The following is a 17497-nucleotide window of genomic DNA, read 5'->3' as shown; positions in this document are numbered from 1 at the left end:
AGATTTTGGGGAAAAATATTTCTGTTGTTGTTTTTTGTCGTTGCTGTTGTTTGTTTTCTAATACACATCAAGCACAAAGGGGGAAAAGTTCCGGGCATTAAAGAAACAAACAAAACCAAAGGAGTCCTTATTCCTAAAGGGAGAGATGTTAAGTGTCAGCCCGGTGCCCATGCTGCACTAGCAGCCCCTCTTCCGATCCCTCCGTCATCGTGATGATTTCGATTTCCTGACTGTGCCTCTTGTGGGCCCCGCATCAGAACAAGCTCATGACATGCATTATTTTCTCAAAGTCTCACAACGACTGTATGGGGTGGGTGTTCATTCCCTCCCCATTTTACAGATGAGCAAACTGAGGCTTGGAGAGGAGAGAACTTGCACAGGGCCGCCAGTCGGTCACTGGCAGGAGCAGGTGTCAAACCCATCTCCGCTGGACTCGAAGCTTGGGTTCTGCTGATGACATCCCCCTGCTGCTCTGGCTTTTAGCAAAGCTCTGACAACCTGAGAGACTTGGGGCCGAGGAAGGTGAGCGAGGGAGGGCAGAGATGTCTGCGGGGGACCAAGGGCGCCTGTCCTCGCGCGGCCTGGGTGCACGACGCCAGCGCCCGGAGCACAGCCTGCGGCACCGCAGGGCGCGCATGTCTACTTACTGGCGTAGGGCGAGTTGGCAGCTGAGCCGTTGAGGAAAGTTGGGGAGCCGCCCAGATTGGACATGGCGGCGGTGCCGTAGCCGTTCATGCTCGTGCTCACGGAATTGTAGTTGGTCTGCTGCGGGGTGGTGCTCGGCACGTACCCGTGTGGTGACACGCTGCTTGAGTTGCGGGTGAAACCTGAGGGGTGGGCGCAAAACCGGGGGTGAGGGTGGAGGGGCTCGGGAAGGGCCGGGGTGATTCATGCGCGTGGGGTGGTGGCGCTCGCTCCGTGATTAAAATGGGAAGCGAGCAACACACACGTTTCTTAGATCGTAAATACTTAGCGGGGCCGTGAGAAGTGGCGATGCAGGGCCTATAAATTATCATTTTGGAGCAGAAATAAATCCCAATCTAAGAGATGTACCCTGGAGTTAACAGGTTCCTATTCCCTGGGCGAGGATGATGTGCTTTGGCCCCTCAGAACTTTAATTCCAAGCCTCTCGGCGATCTGTCATTCACGGTTTATGGTGAAAAGTCAAACGGAGAGATGGCTGAGGGCGAGCTTTCTAGCCTCCGACGGCGCGCCGCCACTCGCCGCGGCTATCGCCCGAATTCTACAGCGGTATCGGATACAGACTAGGAGGCCCCCCTTTTGGGGGAAAAAAGATGTTTTTAAATAAAAACTGTTTCCTGCCAAATAAATGGTGGGGTCTGCGGTGGGGGCGGGGGTGGGGGCGTGAAGAAGGGGCAGGGAGAGGGGGAGCGAGGAGAGCAGGCTCCTGACCCTGGTTGGTGGCCTGCGACGCCTCGGAGACATTGACAGCCAGCTGTCCGCTGAAGGAGTTCACGCCCATCATGCCCGCGTGGACCGAGGTGTTCGTGAGGGCCGGGAGCTGGCTGTGGTTGCGCGGGACGCTGTACAGGGCCTCTGCGATGTCAGCGGCTCTCTTCAGGATAATTTCCTGCGGAGTAAAAGGAGCATCTCCTTCAGCTAGCCCTCGTCGCACTGCCAGGAACACCGTCTTTTCCAGGGATTATTATGTGCCAGGCGTGGCGCTCAGGGCTTTCAGTGGTTTAACTGCGTTCACTCCCGCAACCTCTCAGCCAGCCCGGGACAAGTCTCATCATCATCGGGCCCATATCACAAATGGGGGAACTGCGGCACAGAGAGGCGTGAAGAGCTCACTTGCCTATTTAAGGACAGAGCTGGGCTGCATAACCTGGTTTGTCTGACTTTGAAGGGCCATTGTCTTAGCCATCCCTCCATACTACCTCACTGCGTGTGACAGCTCCATGGGGTTTCCCTTCGCCACCAGTAGCACACAGGAACTCTGGTGTCACAGACACACACACACACACACACACACACACACCCCACACAGCTCATCACCCCTGCTAAAGTTAAGGGCAGGTTGTAGGTGACTCCCTGTGTCCCTGAGTATTAGGGGAACTGTGTCCCCTGGACACTGATTCAAGTGACACACAAAAAAGGAGTGACTGATTGCTCAGACCCCTAGTTTCCAGAGCAATCTGAATGATATACATGGAGTTGCTCTGTGAATAGAAGCAGACAATTATATTCAGACCTTATTACGCATTTTAGGAGAAGAAATTAAACCCCCCTTTTCCTCCTAAATTTGCTTGAAAACCTGAAAGGAATAAAATAAAACATCAGTAACTCTCTTCCTCAATTAGGAAGCACATTCCCAGGGAAGATTCGTTTTAAATGGAGTACCTCTTCTCGTAAGGCAAATGATTCCGTAGAAAAGGTAATAAAAGATTTACAAAATAAGAGAGAAGAACGGAATAGCCTGGCACGTTGTGTCCGGATGACACTGAACCCATGCAAGTGGATTTCATGTTTTTCACCCTTTCTCGACACAATGAGGAGTCCGCGCTCTTCGGCTGAACGTGGAGGCCCGCGCAGGTTCGAGCCCCGGCACGGCTCACCTGGTTGTTGTGTGGCATCCCATACAGCGCCTCCACCAGATCCGCGGCCCTTTTGAGGATGACTTCCTGTCAAGAGAAAAGCAGATGCAGTCCTCCGAGTGACGGCCAGTTGTTATCTTTTCACAAGATCACGTTCCAGTTCCCTCTGGCCATACTTCGCTAACGCATTGCTTGAAAGGCAGTAGCTCGGGGAACCCCAGAATGGTGTTAAATCACCAATTTATCCCTGTTCACATACACACTTAATTGAGTCAAAAGGTGAGCATCATTGGTACTGCAAGATAAAATCCATCACTCGATAGTCTGCCACAGGCGCGGTAAAGCACTCATATGTTTATTGCTGAATACAATTGCGAGGTCCTTTACTAGATTACTACAATCGATGTCATTCAGTGCATGTTATGAATCCCTAAGATGTGTTTATTTAGTACTTAATTGCTTATTCCAGGAACCATGACCTTATCAGACAGGTCATTTTCGAGGGATTTCCAATCAATCTTTGGCTACTAGAAGCATGTAGCATTAAACTTCTTTTGTTTATCTCCCTTGTGTGGCAAAGCCAGGATATAAGGGAGTGATGGAGTAAACCCACATTTCTGAGGCAATGCACTGTTTGTCAGAGGCTCTTACAAAAGGATTCTCCTGCCCCCAGAAGCTCCCTCTGCACCAATTTTCATGACTGGCAGAGTCTGTTTCTTTTATAGCGTTTCTTTGCTATTTCAGTATTGTTTGTCATTTTCCCCATTTGCTCATTCATTCTCATCCTAGATATATGCTCTCCTTTTCATTTCAATTGAAGAAAAAAAATGCCTCCCTCTTTTCATTTAGGTGGGCTTCCATATTTAGCTTGTATGTTTATTTCTAATAAATAGCATACTCTACAAAAGTGTGTGTGGTGGTAATTTTTTTCTTCAACCAAAAGAAGTCGTTCCCTCTTCATTCTGCCCTAATTGTCTGCAGATTCATTTATTCTGGAAGAGAAGAGCCAAGTTAAGCTTGTAAAATGGAGGCTTATCAGAGAAGCAAACATAAAGGCGTGGCATGATTATCAGAGGTGATTTGCAAGAAGATATGTTTACAATTTTTTTTTGCTGTGGGTAAAGTTTCAAAAAGAAGTTTAACTTTAAATATTTTACACAATAGATTTCTGCATGGAGAAGCAGCAGTGTTCGATTTTCATATACTCTAGACGCTGATCAGAAAATAGGGATATAATTACATTCATTTTGCTGTCACCATAGCCTCTTCAAAAATCCTTGAACAACTCTTGAAATGACAAGCTTTTAGATACATATTAGCATTTTTCAATTTTAAATTTTCTATAATATAAGATAAAATAGTTGTCATACTGCAGTAACTACTTATGACATATATAATGTCCTAAATTCAAAAATGAGATAGAGGGGTTTTCTGTTCTCAATAAACATTTATGCTTGCCTTAAGCTGCTAGACCCCATTTATAAAACAGTTCAGTTATTTTTCATATAAGGAGTGAAAAGCATTACATAATCAATGGAGTTTGAATCAATACATCTGAAATAATTTCTTTATTTTTTTTAAAGCAAGCTACAAGATAATTTGCCACTTTTTGTTTGCAGTATTGTCTGACCACAGCAGTTAATAATTTACCATGGTATGGCCACACTAAACCCTATCCCCATATTGAATTCGGCCTGTGCTGCTTTCACTAAAATCTCATGGCTTTATCTGGCTCTTAGGAAAGATTAAAACAAAATAGGATCAAGTTAGTTTATTTACTAAGATTTGACTTCTCTGGGCTTACGTTCACTTATTTCTCCAAATAAATATTTATACCAGTGTTTGGGTTTGGCAGAGAAGGTATTTTTCTTTCTTTTTCATTTTAGGAAAAAAGCAAGTCTCCTATTTGTCAAAAGCGAGATGAGGTGCAGTTGGAAACTGCACTTGTGAATTTCAGTCTTGGAACACTATCATGGAGGACTCTGATCAGTGTTTATTTTAATTAATTTCACAGAACCAGGGAGGAGGGAAGGTCAAAATAAACTCCAAGACCTTTGAAGTTTTCATAAACCTGAAAAAATTCCAACTACCAGTGTATGCTATACATTTTACTCTCATATATTTTTGATGATAAAGTTTCCAACGACACAATCCAACTGTTTCTTTTTCTGCTTATTCAATACCCAGAGCTCTAATCACCATTTAATCCTTTGAAAATGAAACATGTAAATCTTGCTTCATAAAGTTATATCCTTCTTCTATCCAAGGGGCTGGTGGCGCTTTCCCACTAGGTACATGGCCATAGGTGCGTCATTAGCCCAGCACCACTTCAGACCAGGGGTCTTGTGGAGAGTGAACCTGGACTTTTTTGTCCTGAAAGTGATTTCCTTAAATGATATCTTGCCCATTTTAAAATGTCCTTCACTGCAGTATCGACTTTGGGATTTAAGGGACAGCCCACATTTGGTTCAGCTTTGCCAGTGTGATTCAGCTTCTATTAGTTATTTCTGCAAATGGGAAGGAGAAAGGAAATTTCTGGGTCCTCTATGAGTTAGTGCAACGGACCTGCAAGGTGCTTGGATTTTGGTGACCAGAAAATTGCTCTCACCTCCATGTCATTACGCTCCCAGTGAACTAGCCCCCAAGCGTGTTTGTGTTGGGGATCTAATATATTGCCTTTCAATCAGAGCTGAGAGCCACTGAACACACAGACAGAACATGACGAGCAGGTCAGGAAAGCAATAAAGATTTTACAGAGCTGTCCAAGGTGCTAAATTTACTCAATAATGGGTTTGGCACCATAGTGTTAACCTCTCATTTACTACCAGTTTGAGGGACTAAATTGAAGTAGCTGACTTCATTTACCTTGAAATGTATATTTTATGACATTATGTAAGTAGATTGAAAGGGCACTGCAGTTTTAACAATTTAAAGGCTAAAGCATGTTTAAGATGAAACTTGAATATTTATTGTATATTGCACTTAAAGTATATAGAATGTTAAAATGTATTGATTAAATTTGTAAAAGGCATTATAAAAATGACAGGTAGTATAAAAGATGTATGCCTTTTAAAATCAAATTGATAGTGTATGCTATCTCTTCTGTGGTCACAAGTGTAATTTTTTCGCAGTTTTATATGGTAATTTGAAAAATCTGTAATTTCACATTAGGAAATGATTGAGCCTGGGATGTTAAAAAAAAGAAAGAAAGAAAGAAAGAAATTTCCCATAAGGGGAAGAACTGGATGTTTCATATAATCTTTTGTCTCTGAAATTGTTCCTAAAGTCTTATTTTTTGTGGCATTAGGAGGGAGTATAGTATAAGGATCCTTCCATTCTAATATGCAATTTTAATATTTCTGAAAAGAAAGAGCACTTGACTAGTACTAATATCTAATTTTTCAAGGCATTTATTTGTCAGGAGAGATTTTCTCTTCTTTTCATAATGTTTAAAACATCTCCCCGCTTGCAGTTTAAAAGATGAAGGTAGAGATTAGATTCTTCTAAGATAATTAATCCTATCCTTGGATTAAAAAAAAAATCCCAGTAGGGAATAAAGAAGACAAATACTGGTATCCTAACTATTGAAAAGCCCCAGAGTCTCCTTATAGAGCTAATGCTTGTTTTCCAATCTACATCCTTAGTCAGACTATTTTTCTCTTCATGGCCTTGGATCTCCTCTCTTAAAGAAACAAAAAATGTTTACTCCTTAAAAACAATAACTTTCACTGATCTATTTTCTCTCACAGTTAAAACCTGGTTTCCCCTGTTCTGTTATGACCATTGGTTGATGATAATGTGAATGGGGTTCTGCAAAGAAAAAAGGGGATAAGCTATTTAAAATTTACAGAAACACTGGGGAAACCCAACTCCAAGAAATAGTTCAAGCATAATTGTTACAGTCTTTTTACTTATGTTTCAGAGCCTTTATAATAAAGATGCTGAATGGACTACAAATACAGAAGGAAGATTCATCTTTACTTCCTATGTTGCAACCCAACAGTTAGCAAATAATTTTTGAGCTTCTAGTTGCCCCAGTAGTCAACAAACTGACATCGCTCTCCAGCACTTTTCAAAGCACATTATCCTCCCAGAATTAAGGTACAGGGTTCTAAGGGGCTTACAAAAGATTCTCCCCATCATCTGGTTCTACCCTCTTTATCCAATCTCCTCTCCCTACACATCTGAAGAACTGCTCTCTATTCTGGTCTAGCTAGTCTTCCCTAGCCTAGAAGCAAAACGTTGGCTCTTTCTCATCTCCAGACCTTCACTCCTTTCACCTTTTCTTTATTTGGAATGCTGGCTTCAGTCTGTGCCCATTTACAATGCCTTCTCATCCTCCAAAGCTGGGAATGAAGGTGGTGTTGGTTGTTCAGTTAATGATAAAAATAACTGCCGTTTATTGAAAGTGGAACATGAACCCATCCAGTCTTCACAGACAGCCTCTTGAGGTGCTGTTCATACCACCATTTGGCAGATGAGGAAACTAAGACTCAGAGAGGTCAGCCCACTTTCCCCGAGTCCACCCAACTGACGACTGGCCGAGCAGGGATTCCATCTCAGGAGTTAGGCACCACAGCCCGCGCTCTTGAGAATTACACTCTTCTAGCAGAAGGAATTCCACCTTCACCACAGCTTCTAATCTCCCTCATCCCTCTGCAAAAGAGTGCTGACTCTTCCAGCCAGCACAGCATAGCAGTGGATGCTGTGGGGTCATTATGCTCTGATTTTAACTATGTCAGTCTTCACTCTCCACAACTAGACTGTAGGCCCTATGAGGCCATGAATATCTGATCACCTTCTCTAAGCCCCTAGCACAATGTCCAGCAGACCATCGGCCTTGAGAAATTCCTGTTGAAAAGTTTATTCTAAGATAGTTTCTGATTTTTAAAAGTACATGCTTGATTTATATGATGAAATGACAAAAGGCATATATTTGGCCTGGTTTATAAAAGCAGAAGACTTAAATTTGGAGTTCCATTTGGCTCCAGACCTTTTAATCCAGTATATAAAGTCCCCAAGGTCAAGTCATCATCACTGTGGGGGTTTTTTATGCCACTTTTTTTTTTCTTTTATGAATTTGCTCTTTTACTCCTGCTGGCTTGTGCTTACATTTTAATTTTGTGATTAATATAATGAATCATGTTGGGTACAGACATTATCTCAAGTTATAGGCTGCTAGCAACATGAGGTTGGTCTTGATGTACATCAGCCTTTTATTAACTGTACTCTTAGACCCTTAGAAATACTTAGGTATTTGCACAGTCTTGGGAACCAGGCATATAATGTCTGATATGCAGATACGGCTAATTCACCTTTCCTTTGGGTTCATGACAATAAAATCTCTGGGCATTATTCCCCTTCCATGTGAATCTTCTCTTCAGTGTCTTCCTTCAATTATGTAGGCAATAAGCTCATATTCACTGGCCACATCTAGCCTTCTAGGGTGACACGGAAGGTTGTCTAACTGTCCAATATGGCGTCCGTGTATAAACCCAATTCAACGTTCTGAGTAATTCAAACACTGATGAGCAGGAGATATGGCCTGAACTTTCCTACATTCAGAGCACATGTACCAACTCATAAAGCCGGACGGATACCCATTTACCAACACAACATTAATTCCAAATTTCTGAATCAGATTTTGAAGACTCTGGGGACCCCCTCATAAAATTAAGGCCCAGGGGTACTTCAGCAATTTGAGAGGATAATCTGGGCTTGGCTTTATGCTCCCTCAAGTGGGAAATGTTTTGCAGGATGTAGAAGAAAATGGAATCTAAACTACAAAGTCAAGTTGACTTGGGTGGTTCCTGAGAAAGAAGCACAATCCCTTTCTGTCATTGCACATTTGCCTGACACCCGTTTGTCACCAATCTGCTTTGCATTATCAGGGGATTCAAGATGCAATGGGCCCAAATATCAGCAATATAAAATGGAGTAGAGCGGCACAATCACTCCGGGTTATGGGCGATAAACATCTATCAATGGAATCAGCATGAATTTCATTTGTCTCCTCACTCCAGGGTTTACCAAAAGGTCCAGATTTTGGACAGTATACCCAGCTCACTAGCCTCTAAGTCTAGCTCCTTCCCTGCTTCCTTCTGAAAGTCTGGGTGACACGGCTGATCGGAACGCCCCAAAGCTGAAAAACTGATTGGAAGTTTCTTGCAGCCCATTCCCCGCAGAGCTCGATGTACAAAACAATAAATACTAGTTGTACTGAGAGGTGATTTCTGTGCGGGGTAGTTTTATATCCCAACGTCCTTCGTGTTTATTCAGCCAAATGGAAAATTCCACAATGGCAGACTTTGCATTCTAAAAAATCATATAATGAGGGCAGGGAGGGAAGGAGTAAAACAAACCAAAATAATACTTGAGCACTGTTTAGTTTCCGATCCTCTGAGACATTCCTCAAATTTTTCATTTTTCTGGTAATATGAACTTCTCGAAAGAGAGCTGACCGCAGATCATTAGAAACCTTTCGTGTCACACTTTAAGCACTCTTTACTCAGAAGCCCTATGACTGAGAAGAGTCACTTACATTTAGCATGGATATAATTAAACATGTTTCTGTTGAAAGGGGCATTCTCATTATGGCTAAGGACCACTTTAGAGTAAATTGAAATGGAAAGGAGGAGCAGAGATGAGGTGTAGGTAGCAAGTGGTTATTTCTAGGGAGGCATAAAATGCCAAATGTGTAACAATTATATTTTACAGCCTTGCATTCTAAAGACTTCGTAGTATTTTATTATATAAGAAGCTTCAGCTGAAGCTTACCGAACGTTCTAGCACATACTCATTGCCCATAGTCTTTAAAGAAAAATAAAAGTCCAGCCACAATTAAAATTTGCAGAAATTTCCAGAACAAAGGAATTAAATAATCGGAAAGGCTCTACTGCTATTAATACAAAAGGCACCGAAGGCATTCTAGTCCAGTCTAAAGAAAATGTGGGGGGAGTTTGGCACCTTCTCTAATTTTAAGTTGATTTTATGTTCGGATGGGACGAGAGCCCTCTTCCTTCTCAAGCATATTATTATGTACCATCATGCCATGTGGCTAGAGGCACACCAGAAAGCTGTGCCTTTGTTGCAAACATGGTACAGAAGACTTCTGAATCACATGAAATTAAAGTAGGTTGTAAGCTAAGGCAGCTCTATCAACGTAAGACATACTAACTTACATGATTGACTTTTACAGTGGAAAGAAAAAGGCTGTTTTCAAGCAGCCGTTATTGCCTCAATGGAAAAAAAAATCAATGGAAGTGAAATGAACAAGAGATTTTGTCTGAGTTGCAGTTAATACCACTGAAGAGCTATGGATAATAAAAGGTCAACAAATAAATTAGCCAGAGTGTTATGAAATGAATGATTTGGCTTATAATTTTATTGAGTGAAAATTGTTCGCTGCCTATTAGACCAGGTAATTTTTATCTGGTGCCCCAATTCCTGTTCCGTAAGCAATAATATAGTTGTAAGAGCTGTCGGTTCGATCGCGTGACCTCTGAGAAGCTGGCTAGGACAGCTGACTACTATGATGGATAACTAAGCTTGGTCTCCGCAAGGTGCCAAACCTCCCTTTCCTGCAAGGGGATCTCATAAAAGAAACATTACAGCTTGATTCATTTTACCAAAATGTTCGACTTTTCAAGTGTCAGCAGTTAAGTATAAATTGTGAAACCAGGTATTCCTGAGAAGAGTTATGACAATGGCTTTCCCCCCTCTTTTTGGTCTCCTGGCATTCTCTTCTAAATGGTGTCATGGTAATTGGTGAATGGGAGCCTGGGGTGCTTCCCGCCACAAATACAGTGAAAAATGGTGTCTGCACCCTTGTGAATATGACCTGCTTGGAGGTACAGAGCTGAACTTGGTAACCTCTGGCGGCTCTTCTTATTCCAATTCATTGTACTGGTTTAAGACCGACGCTCTGGGTTAGGTCCTGCTGAGTGGCCTTGGAAATCGACTTTCTGATCAGGATAAAAGTCTCTGCTTAAAGAGAAGGCTCTGGACAGAGGTGCCTTTTTCAGGGGTAGGTTGTAAAGTCAGCACATGAAACAAAAACTGCCTAGAGTCAAAATTACCCTTGAAAATCTTTTAAGTCACCAAGGCCTGGGCTCTTAGAAACACAAAAGCCGAAAATTAACTACTTCTGTTTCTCTTTGTCTTTGGGCTGTGGATTCCCTTTCCCTAGGGCAAAGCAGAATGAATGTCTAGTTTGAAAGTAGAAGAACCACTGAGTAAACAGAGAAATTTACTGCCATACCTATGTATGTGTATGTCTATGTCTGTGCCTTTGGTGTGTGTGTGTACAAATGTACGTGTATATTTATATTTTTGGACAAGTACGTATAGTTAAACTTGACTAAGTGAGATGTGCATGCTGGAGCTATGTTGTACTTTAAGCATATCTAAGGGAGGCAAAAATATAGTTTGCTTTGCTTCTTAAATTGTCGAACACCATCAGTTATTATATGCACCTCCAGACGAATGATATCTGTAAATTCCCAAGGCTTTACAGATGGTCCTGAGTATAACCGCAATTAAAATCCACTGCCTCGAGACTGCTGGGGCTGTTCTTATTACTCTGATGCTTAATTGAAGTGTAACTCAAGGCTGAAAATAGTGAGTGAGGTTGAAGACCTACCTCCTAGTGTCTCTTTCTAAGGGCTTCAGTCCAAGAGGAGGGTTTTGGATGGTGGGGAGGCACGTAAGAGTTAGCCCCTTGTTCCTCCTGTGACTTCGCCCTGAACTAATGAGTAACTATATTCAATGCCCCTGCCTACGGGGTGTGATGTGAAGTCGGATAAACGTGGTCACCCTCATCAGGAGCTCAGTGCGAAAAAAGAACTCGAAAGAGGTTCCAGGATTCAGCTATGGAGTAACTGATATTACAAGTCCCGAATATAATGACTCTGCTGCTAAAGAGAAAAAGAATTATCTCCAATGTTTGTATGTGCATGTTTTTAATTCGCACTGCCAGCTGCCACTTTTGCTTGGCTCAGCCCTTTCTGAGCTAACCTCAGTCCATGCTACCATTTCCCTCTTCCTCCACCCCCCCAGCCCTGGCCAAGCTTGAGAAATTTTTTAGGATTGGATTGCAAAATTGCCTTTTTTTTTTTTTCTTAAAATTCCTTTTTCTTAATTCTAAGGGGCAGTGCTTAGGGATGCTAGCTCTGGGGTTCAACGTCGTTGGCTCAAATCCATGCTCTGGCGCTTACTAGCATTGTAAATGCATGCCTCTGTTTCCTCATCTGTAAAGCAGGGTTAATGTCAGCACCTGGCTCAGGAGACATACAGTTAGTTAGTGCTTCATTGAACAATATTAGCCAGCACTAATATTGACAGCCTCCTCTTATTGTCCAGAGAACTTCGGTAAATTATATGCATTCTTAGAGTCAACGTGCATTACGTGCCTTGAGTGCTGTTTGAGAAGCAGTCCTATTTGCAGAATACTGGAAGATTCTGAACAGACTAACAGTGAGGAAGTCAGGTGAGGTAGAAAACCTGCATTTACCAGATGCGTAAGCTTGAGCAGATTACTTGGCCTCTCTGAGCCTCAGTGTCCTCATCTCTAAAATGGACCTGATACAAAAATGACCAGTGGAGTAACTTTACAGAAAAACAAGTCAAAGGTAAGATAAAGAAGGGAAAATTATAGCTCTTGCGAGGATCATGGGCTTTTTAAATGAAGCTACAATCTTCCTCCCCTCAAAAATGCATACTTCCTAATCCCCATACGCGATCCTCTATTCAGTTTCAGGGGGTGCGCAGAACGAGGCTAAGCTCCCCTGATACAAGAGGCGTAAGAAGAGGGGCCATCAAGCCTCTAACGTGAGCACGTTATCAAAATAGGTGGTGGAATCTGCCTGTAAGGTTTCTGGCGGATACAGGGGAAAGAGGAGGAAAGGGGGCTGCATTCCATAGTTTGTGTTTTTGACAAGAGAACGCAGAGACAAAAATGCTTCTTGTATTCAAACTCGTGTGCTTTTTCTAAGAGTTAAATATCCCATACGATTTGCTTTTGTTTCTGTATTTTTGTCTGAGTCGAGTCATTTTGGTTCCTGGATAAAACACCAATAGAGTTTCTTCAAATGACAAAAATAAATGAATGACCAAGGTGAGAGGGTAGCCAGTGTCACGGTGTGGAAGATAAAGATGAAAGTTTTTTCTTTACCCTTTTCTGAAACCCTTACTCATCCTCTTTTCTGCTAACAGGCAATGTGGTTATGCAAAGATTTCTTATTTGTATTTTCACTGATGCAACTGCAGGTTTTGAATCACTGATAGTCTTTGCATAAAGACTAAAACAATAAAAGCATAATTAGAATACATTGTATACAGCCGACTCCAGTTTTATTTTGCCCCAGCTCTGTATTTATGATGAATCGATAAACACGAACGCTCTTTAGGGAGGGTGATTTTGGGTCTTGTCTCTCCATTGAGCAAAAACAGTGCCTGTGACTGGAGTCTGAATTTCAGTTCTGCAAGTGTGCAGTTGAACTGAATAATATTTGGCACAATGCAGTGCACAACCGAGCCACTAAATGGCTGATTTACTAAATTATTATTAGATGAGCCCTTGCTGTTCCAAATGAAAGTGCAGTCACTGTCTTCCTTCATGGTGTGTTCAAATTGTTCTGTGTTTAAATATTCAGCATGAGGCTAATGTGAACTGATGAACTGAGACTATAAACATTCACTTTCGATACAGATAGAGAGACAGAGATGCAACATATCATGTGGCCTGCGGAGGTGAAAATGATTTATATTTAAGGATGTTGCTGCCTACTTTCATTACTTTAAGGTACTCCTAATTAGCATGGTGTTGGAAATGACTAATTCCCACGTACAGGAAGAGAGACTCATGGAGGCTGAGATTTTTTCGCATGCCAATGAAGGAGAAGCTACCATAAAGGATTGGCTGCCTGCGTAGTCCAGAATCTCGAGTTTTATTTGTGGCAGGCTGCACAGCTCCAGCAGAGTATAACACGTCCGCTGGAAGAACTATGGTTTTTGACATTTGATAATTGTTTTCTAGACCCTCCCAACGGCTCTCTGGTCCATCCTCACTACCATCCATCCCTCTGCAATCCACATCCCTTCTGATCCAGGTCTACTACGGAGCCACCCTGGGACCTCTCCCCAACTCATCAGCTTCTTTACTGACACCTGCTGGAATGGAGACCAACCCCGTGCTCCTGGCAAGACTATAACCCTTTTTTCCCTCCTCCCCTTTGAGGGCAGTTATAGGCAAGCACTTAAAATACTGTGATCACTTACAGTAGATTAGAATTTTTTATTGGTGCCGTGTTGCCATAACAACATGAAGACAGCAGATGACTTAAGCTAAGCTTGCAAAGCAAAAGGCTGCTCATCTGGCAGTTAAAATGAATACAGTTCATTTCACAAGTTTCCCATATGGACTCTTAGTGTATGGTAATGAGGAGACCATATGGTGAGAGAAAATGCACTGAGAACAATTGGGTTCCACTGGCTGAGTGGGAAGTTGGGAGAGAAAACCCGGGTGAGAGATACTGGTGCGTGTGCTCTCTGGGTTCAAGGTTAGCTTGAGGTTTGTTTTGGTTTGGGTTTGGGATGGTTGTTTTCCATAGGGGGTTTGCGTTTCTTAATCTGCTCCTTAATATGTCGGCTGTGCAAAATGACAAACATCTTGCAAATTTTGCAATATCATTCATCACAAACTGTCAGCAGTGTTTGCAAATCTGACTTGCAAGATCTTTTAAATGTGTTGTTCTTAAAAGGCAACAGTACTAAGTTTTTAGACAAAGTGCAGGAAAATTTAAGCACTTCTGACAAGCAGAAACATTAACAGTAATCATTTTAAAAACACTCGCATCTTTTCCCTGCATGTTTAGCTGTAAATAATGCTAGAATGTATAAAAGCTTTAAAGTAAAAATGTAATAAATACTTTTTATTATGTTTCATAAAGGATAAAAAAAAAATGCCGTGAGCCATGTGTATGTGTTATCTATACATGTGAACGTATAGAGATGGATAGCTCCCCCTCTCCTTACTACTAACCAGATTGGAGACCTGGGAGGACAGCTTGAAAAAGGCTCTAAAGTCAATTCTGTACTATACATGCTTCATAAAAGATGAATATAAATGCATTAGTTAGACACGGTGAGCTAAATTAGAAGGTCAGGCAGGGCTGGGAGGGCTGAAAAATCACACAACCAATGAGTGTAATTACTCTTTTTTAAGTCTATTAAGTGGTGTTGTTCTATCAAGGCTCAGGGGTATAGGACATGAAGAACAAGATAAAGTAATGTGTATTTATTACTCCCACTGGATCAATTTACCAGATATTTTCAGCTCCATAAAGCAAAATACACAAATGCCGCCTTTGTTACTTTTCTCAAACTGCTTTATTTTCTCTAAAAGAGGGACTGGCTCTGGCAGAAAAAAAATGTTTGCCCCATGGAGGTCCCCACACCAACCCCTCTCAGTGGGGGAATGAGAGAAAGCTGGCAAAAGTTTAAGTAGAATAGGGGTGAGGTGTGGGCAAGGGACAGAGGAGAGGAGCCAGTCACCTCAAGACAGAATTATCTGGCTTTCTAGATCTGAAGGCAAAGTGGGAATATGGCTCAGTGGTAACCGTGAGGCGGTCAAGCCCAGGGACTCCCATTTTTGTTTTCCCACTGGCTAGCTGTAAGGTCACAGCAAGTCACCGGCCCTCTGGAACTCTGACTCCCGTGGAATGGGGAGCACCCACCTTGCAGGGACTGGAGCCTCTGTCTACTGAAGTCCTGCTAGATGCCAGACAGGCGTCCTTGCAGAAATTCCCTCACTAATGCCCAACAGCAACACTGCAGGGCCACAGCGTGAAGGAGAAACAGAGGCCGGAGAGGCTGAGTCACTGCACAGAGCAGTGGATCTGGTTTTCAAACGCCAGGTCTGCCTGAGCAGAGAGCCCACTCTCTTGGCCTCTGTACTCTTTGAACACCTTGATAAAGCGGTGCTGGGAGCACTGGAGGCGTGACGTTATGCTGCCTGCTCCCTGGGACTCACTGCCGGCCCATGGAATGCCAGCGAGGCTCGGTCCACTCTCCCCGCCTCCGTGCTAGTGTTCACTGACCACTCAGGAGGACAACGTTCCATAAACTGGAAGGGGATGGAGACACCTCTGGTCTTCAAAACAGAGAGAGCTCCTGGCTCAGGGTTTCTGGATTGCATCGTGCATGCCAGCGTCTCACCGTCTCTGACTGACCACAGTCCCATCCCCTCGCCTCTACACTATCCACAGAGTCAACCTTCACCCCGGTCGGTCACCTGTTCCTCTCCCTCCTGTCAGGATCCAGAGAGGGAGGCAAGTCTGTGTGCAACAGAGCAGAATGTGTCCATTTAAAATCCTGGCCCACCCTTCTCCCCGTGCGTATGAAAAAGGAAACTAAAAAACACCTGGTCTTAGGATAATGGCAGTATTTTAAATTTGTGCATAAGGCCACTATCACTAATGGTGACTTTCAGCGACAAAATGATTTACAGAGAAGGATTCAGCTTGTTCCTGTTTTCTCATTTGTTAAGTGGGAATGATGTCTGCTTTCCCGACTTCTCTGGTAAGACGGGCTCCAATAAAACAAAGCATGTACAAGTTCTTTGAAAAAGCACAAGCCAGTGTACAAAGGCATATTATTATGGAAAGCTGTCTGCTTGGTCTTTGGAGCAGTTTCATTTGACAGAATATGTGGGTGGTTGTATGAATCTAGCTTTGTCTATTCACAAACACATGGGTTTAATAAAGTGCAGTTTGTTTTTTAAGGTGTGTGGTCCATGGCTCACTGAAACACTCCTGTTTGACAAACACTGACCGTGATTCTAAGAAAGGCGGAGCCCATTTTTATCCCTCTAACAATGGACAGCAGGAATATAAATCTCCCGAGTCCACAGGAATACCTCGAGCTGGCTCCATCCGCCACGTCCTGACCCTGCTCTTGAACTCTCACTCCACCTTAATGTTCGGAGCCAGGAGGACAGCCCCTCTGATCTGAGTCACACAGAGAGCTTCCTGGGGGGGGGCTCCAGCCAGAGCCCTTGGGCAGTCTGGTGGCTAGATGCAGGCTGCAGAGTGTTTCCTTAACACACAAATCCATTGTGTCCTGATGACTCCTCCCAAACCCAGGAAAAGAGGGCTGGGAATTCCACCGTGGCCACCGGGGATGAAGTGACACGTGCCGTGCTATTTGCTCAACATTTCTGAACGTGATGTGCGACTGTAAAAATATCTTTAAAAGTACACAAAACTCGGTCCTATATTCCCATTTCTCTTATTCTTTATGAATAAGAAAAGCACTTCCTGACTTCTTTAGACTTTATCTTTAAAACAGATTTATCTTCTGTTTTTCAACCAATATTTACTGAGAGGCCATAGGGAGCCAGAGAGCTGTACCTCTTTGTATCCTTACGGGATCCCTGTGAAGTCAGCACCATTATTGCCCCCACTTTATAGATGAAGAAACGAGGTACAGAAGATAAGTCATCCATGCAACTGCTCACCAGGGTGAGGGTCTCCTGCTCTGCAGAGAGTGGGTGGAAGAGCCCTCAGAAGCAAGAAGGCCGCTCTTCCTCAACTGGCAGATAATCGTAGCTACCCTCTGTCGACTGCACGATACGTGGTTAAAATAACCATTAGAAGTGGCACCAAATATTCCCATCTCCATTTGATAGGGAAGGAAACTGAGGCATGGAGAGGTAAAGAATTTTGGAGAAAAAAAACACAACTGAATTCTGACCCCAGTTGCCTAGCTGGTAGGTGTCCTTGCTCTGAGCCCCACTCCTGCCGATCTGACTCTCGGGTCCCTTCGGCAGCGTCTAGAGACGTCAAATGCCACATGTAAAGTGAGGACTGTCCCCAAATGGAAAAACTAAGAAAAATCTGGCATTGTGGCCATGCCGTCTTCCTACCCCTGAGACACCCAAG

General features: G+C 43.1%; 1 protein-coding gene across 5 annotated transcripts in view; it reads right to left on the bottom strand.

Moving 5' to 3' along the window:
• EBF1 (EBF transcription factor 1) overlaps positions 1–17497 on the bottom strand; it is a 389762-nt gene that overhangs the window by 14168 nt on the left and 358097 nt on the right. For all 5 annotated transcript variants that reach the window (XM_040630353.1, XM_040630354.1, XM_040630355.1 and 2 more), the window contains 3 exons: positions 2580–2645; positions 1414–1591; positions 648–827 (listed from right to left, as the gene is read on the bottom strand). In XM_040630353.1, the coding sequence (XP_040486287.1) occupies positions 648–827; positions 1414–1591; positions 2580–2645 (424 nt within the window). The remainder of the gene's footprint in view (positions 1–647; positions 828–1413; positions 1592–2579; positions 2646–17497) is intronic.

Source organism: Ursus maritimus, unplaced genomic scaffold (genome assembly GCF_017311325.1).
Source record: "Ursus maritimus isolate PB19 unplaced genomic scaffold, ASM1731132v1 scaffold_15, whole genome shotgun sequence".
In the NCBI taxonomy this organism is placed as follows: Eukaryota; Metazoa; Chordata; class Mammalia; order Carnivora; family Ursidae; genus Ursus; species Ursus maritimus.
This window is presented reverse-complemented; position numbering and strand designations above follow the sequence as displayed.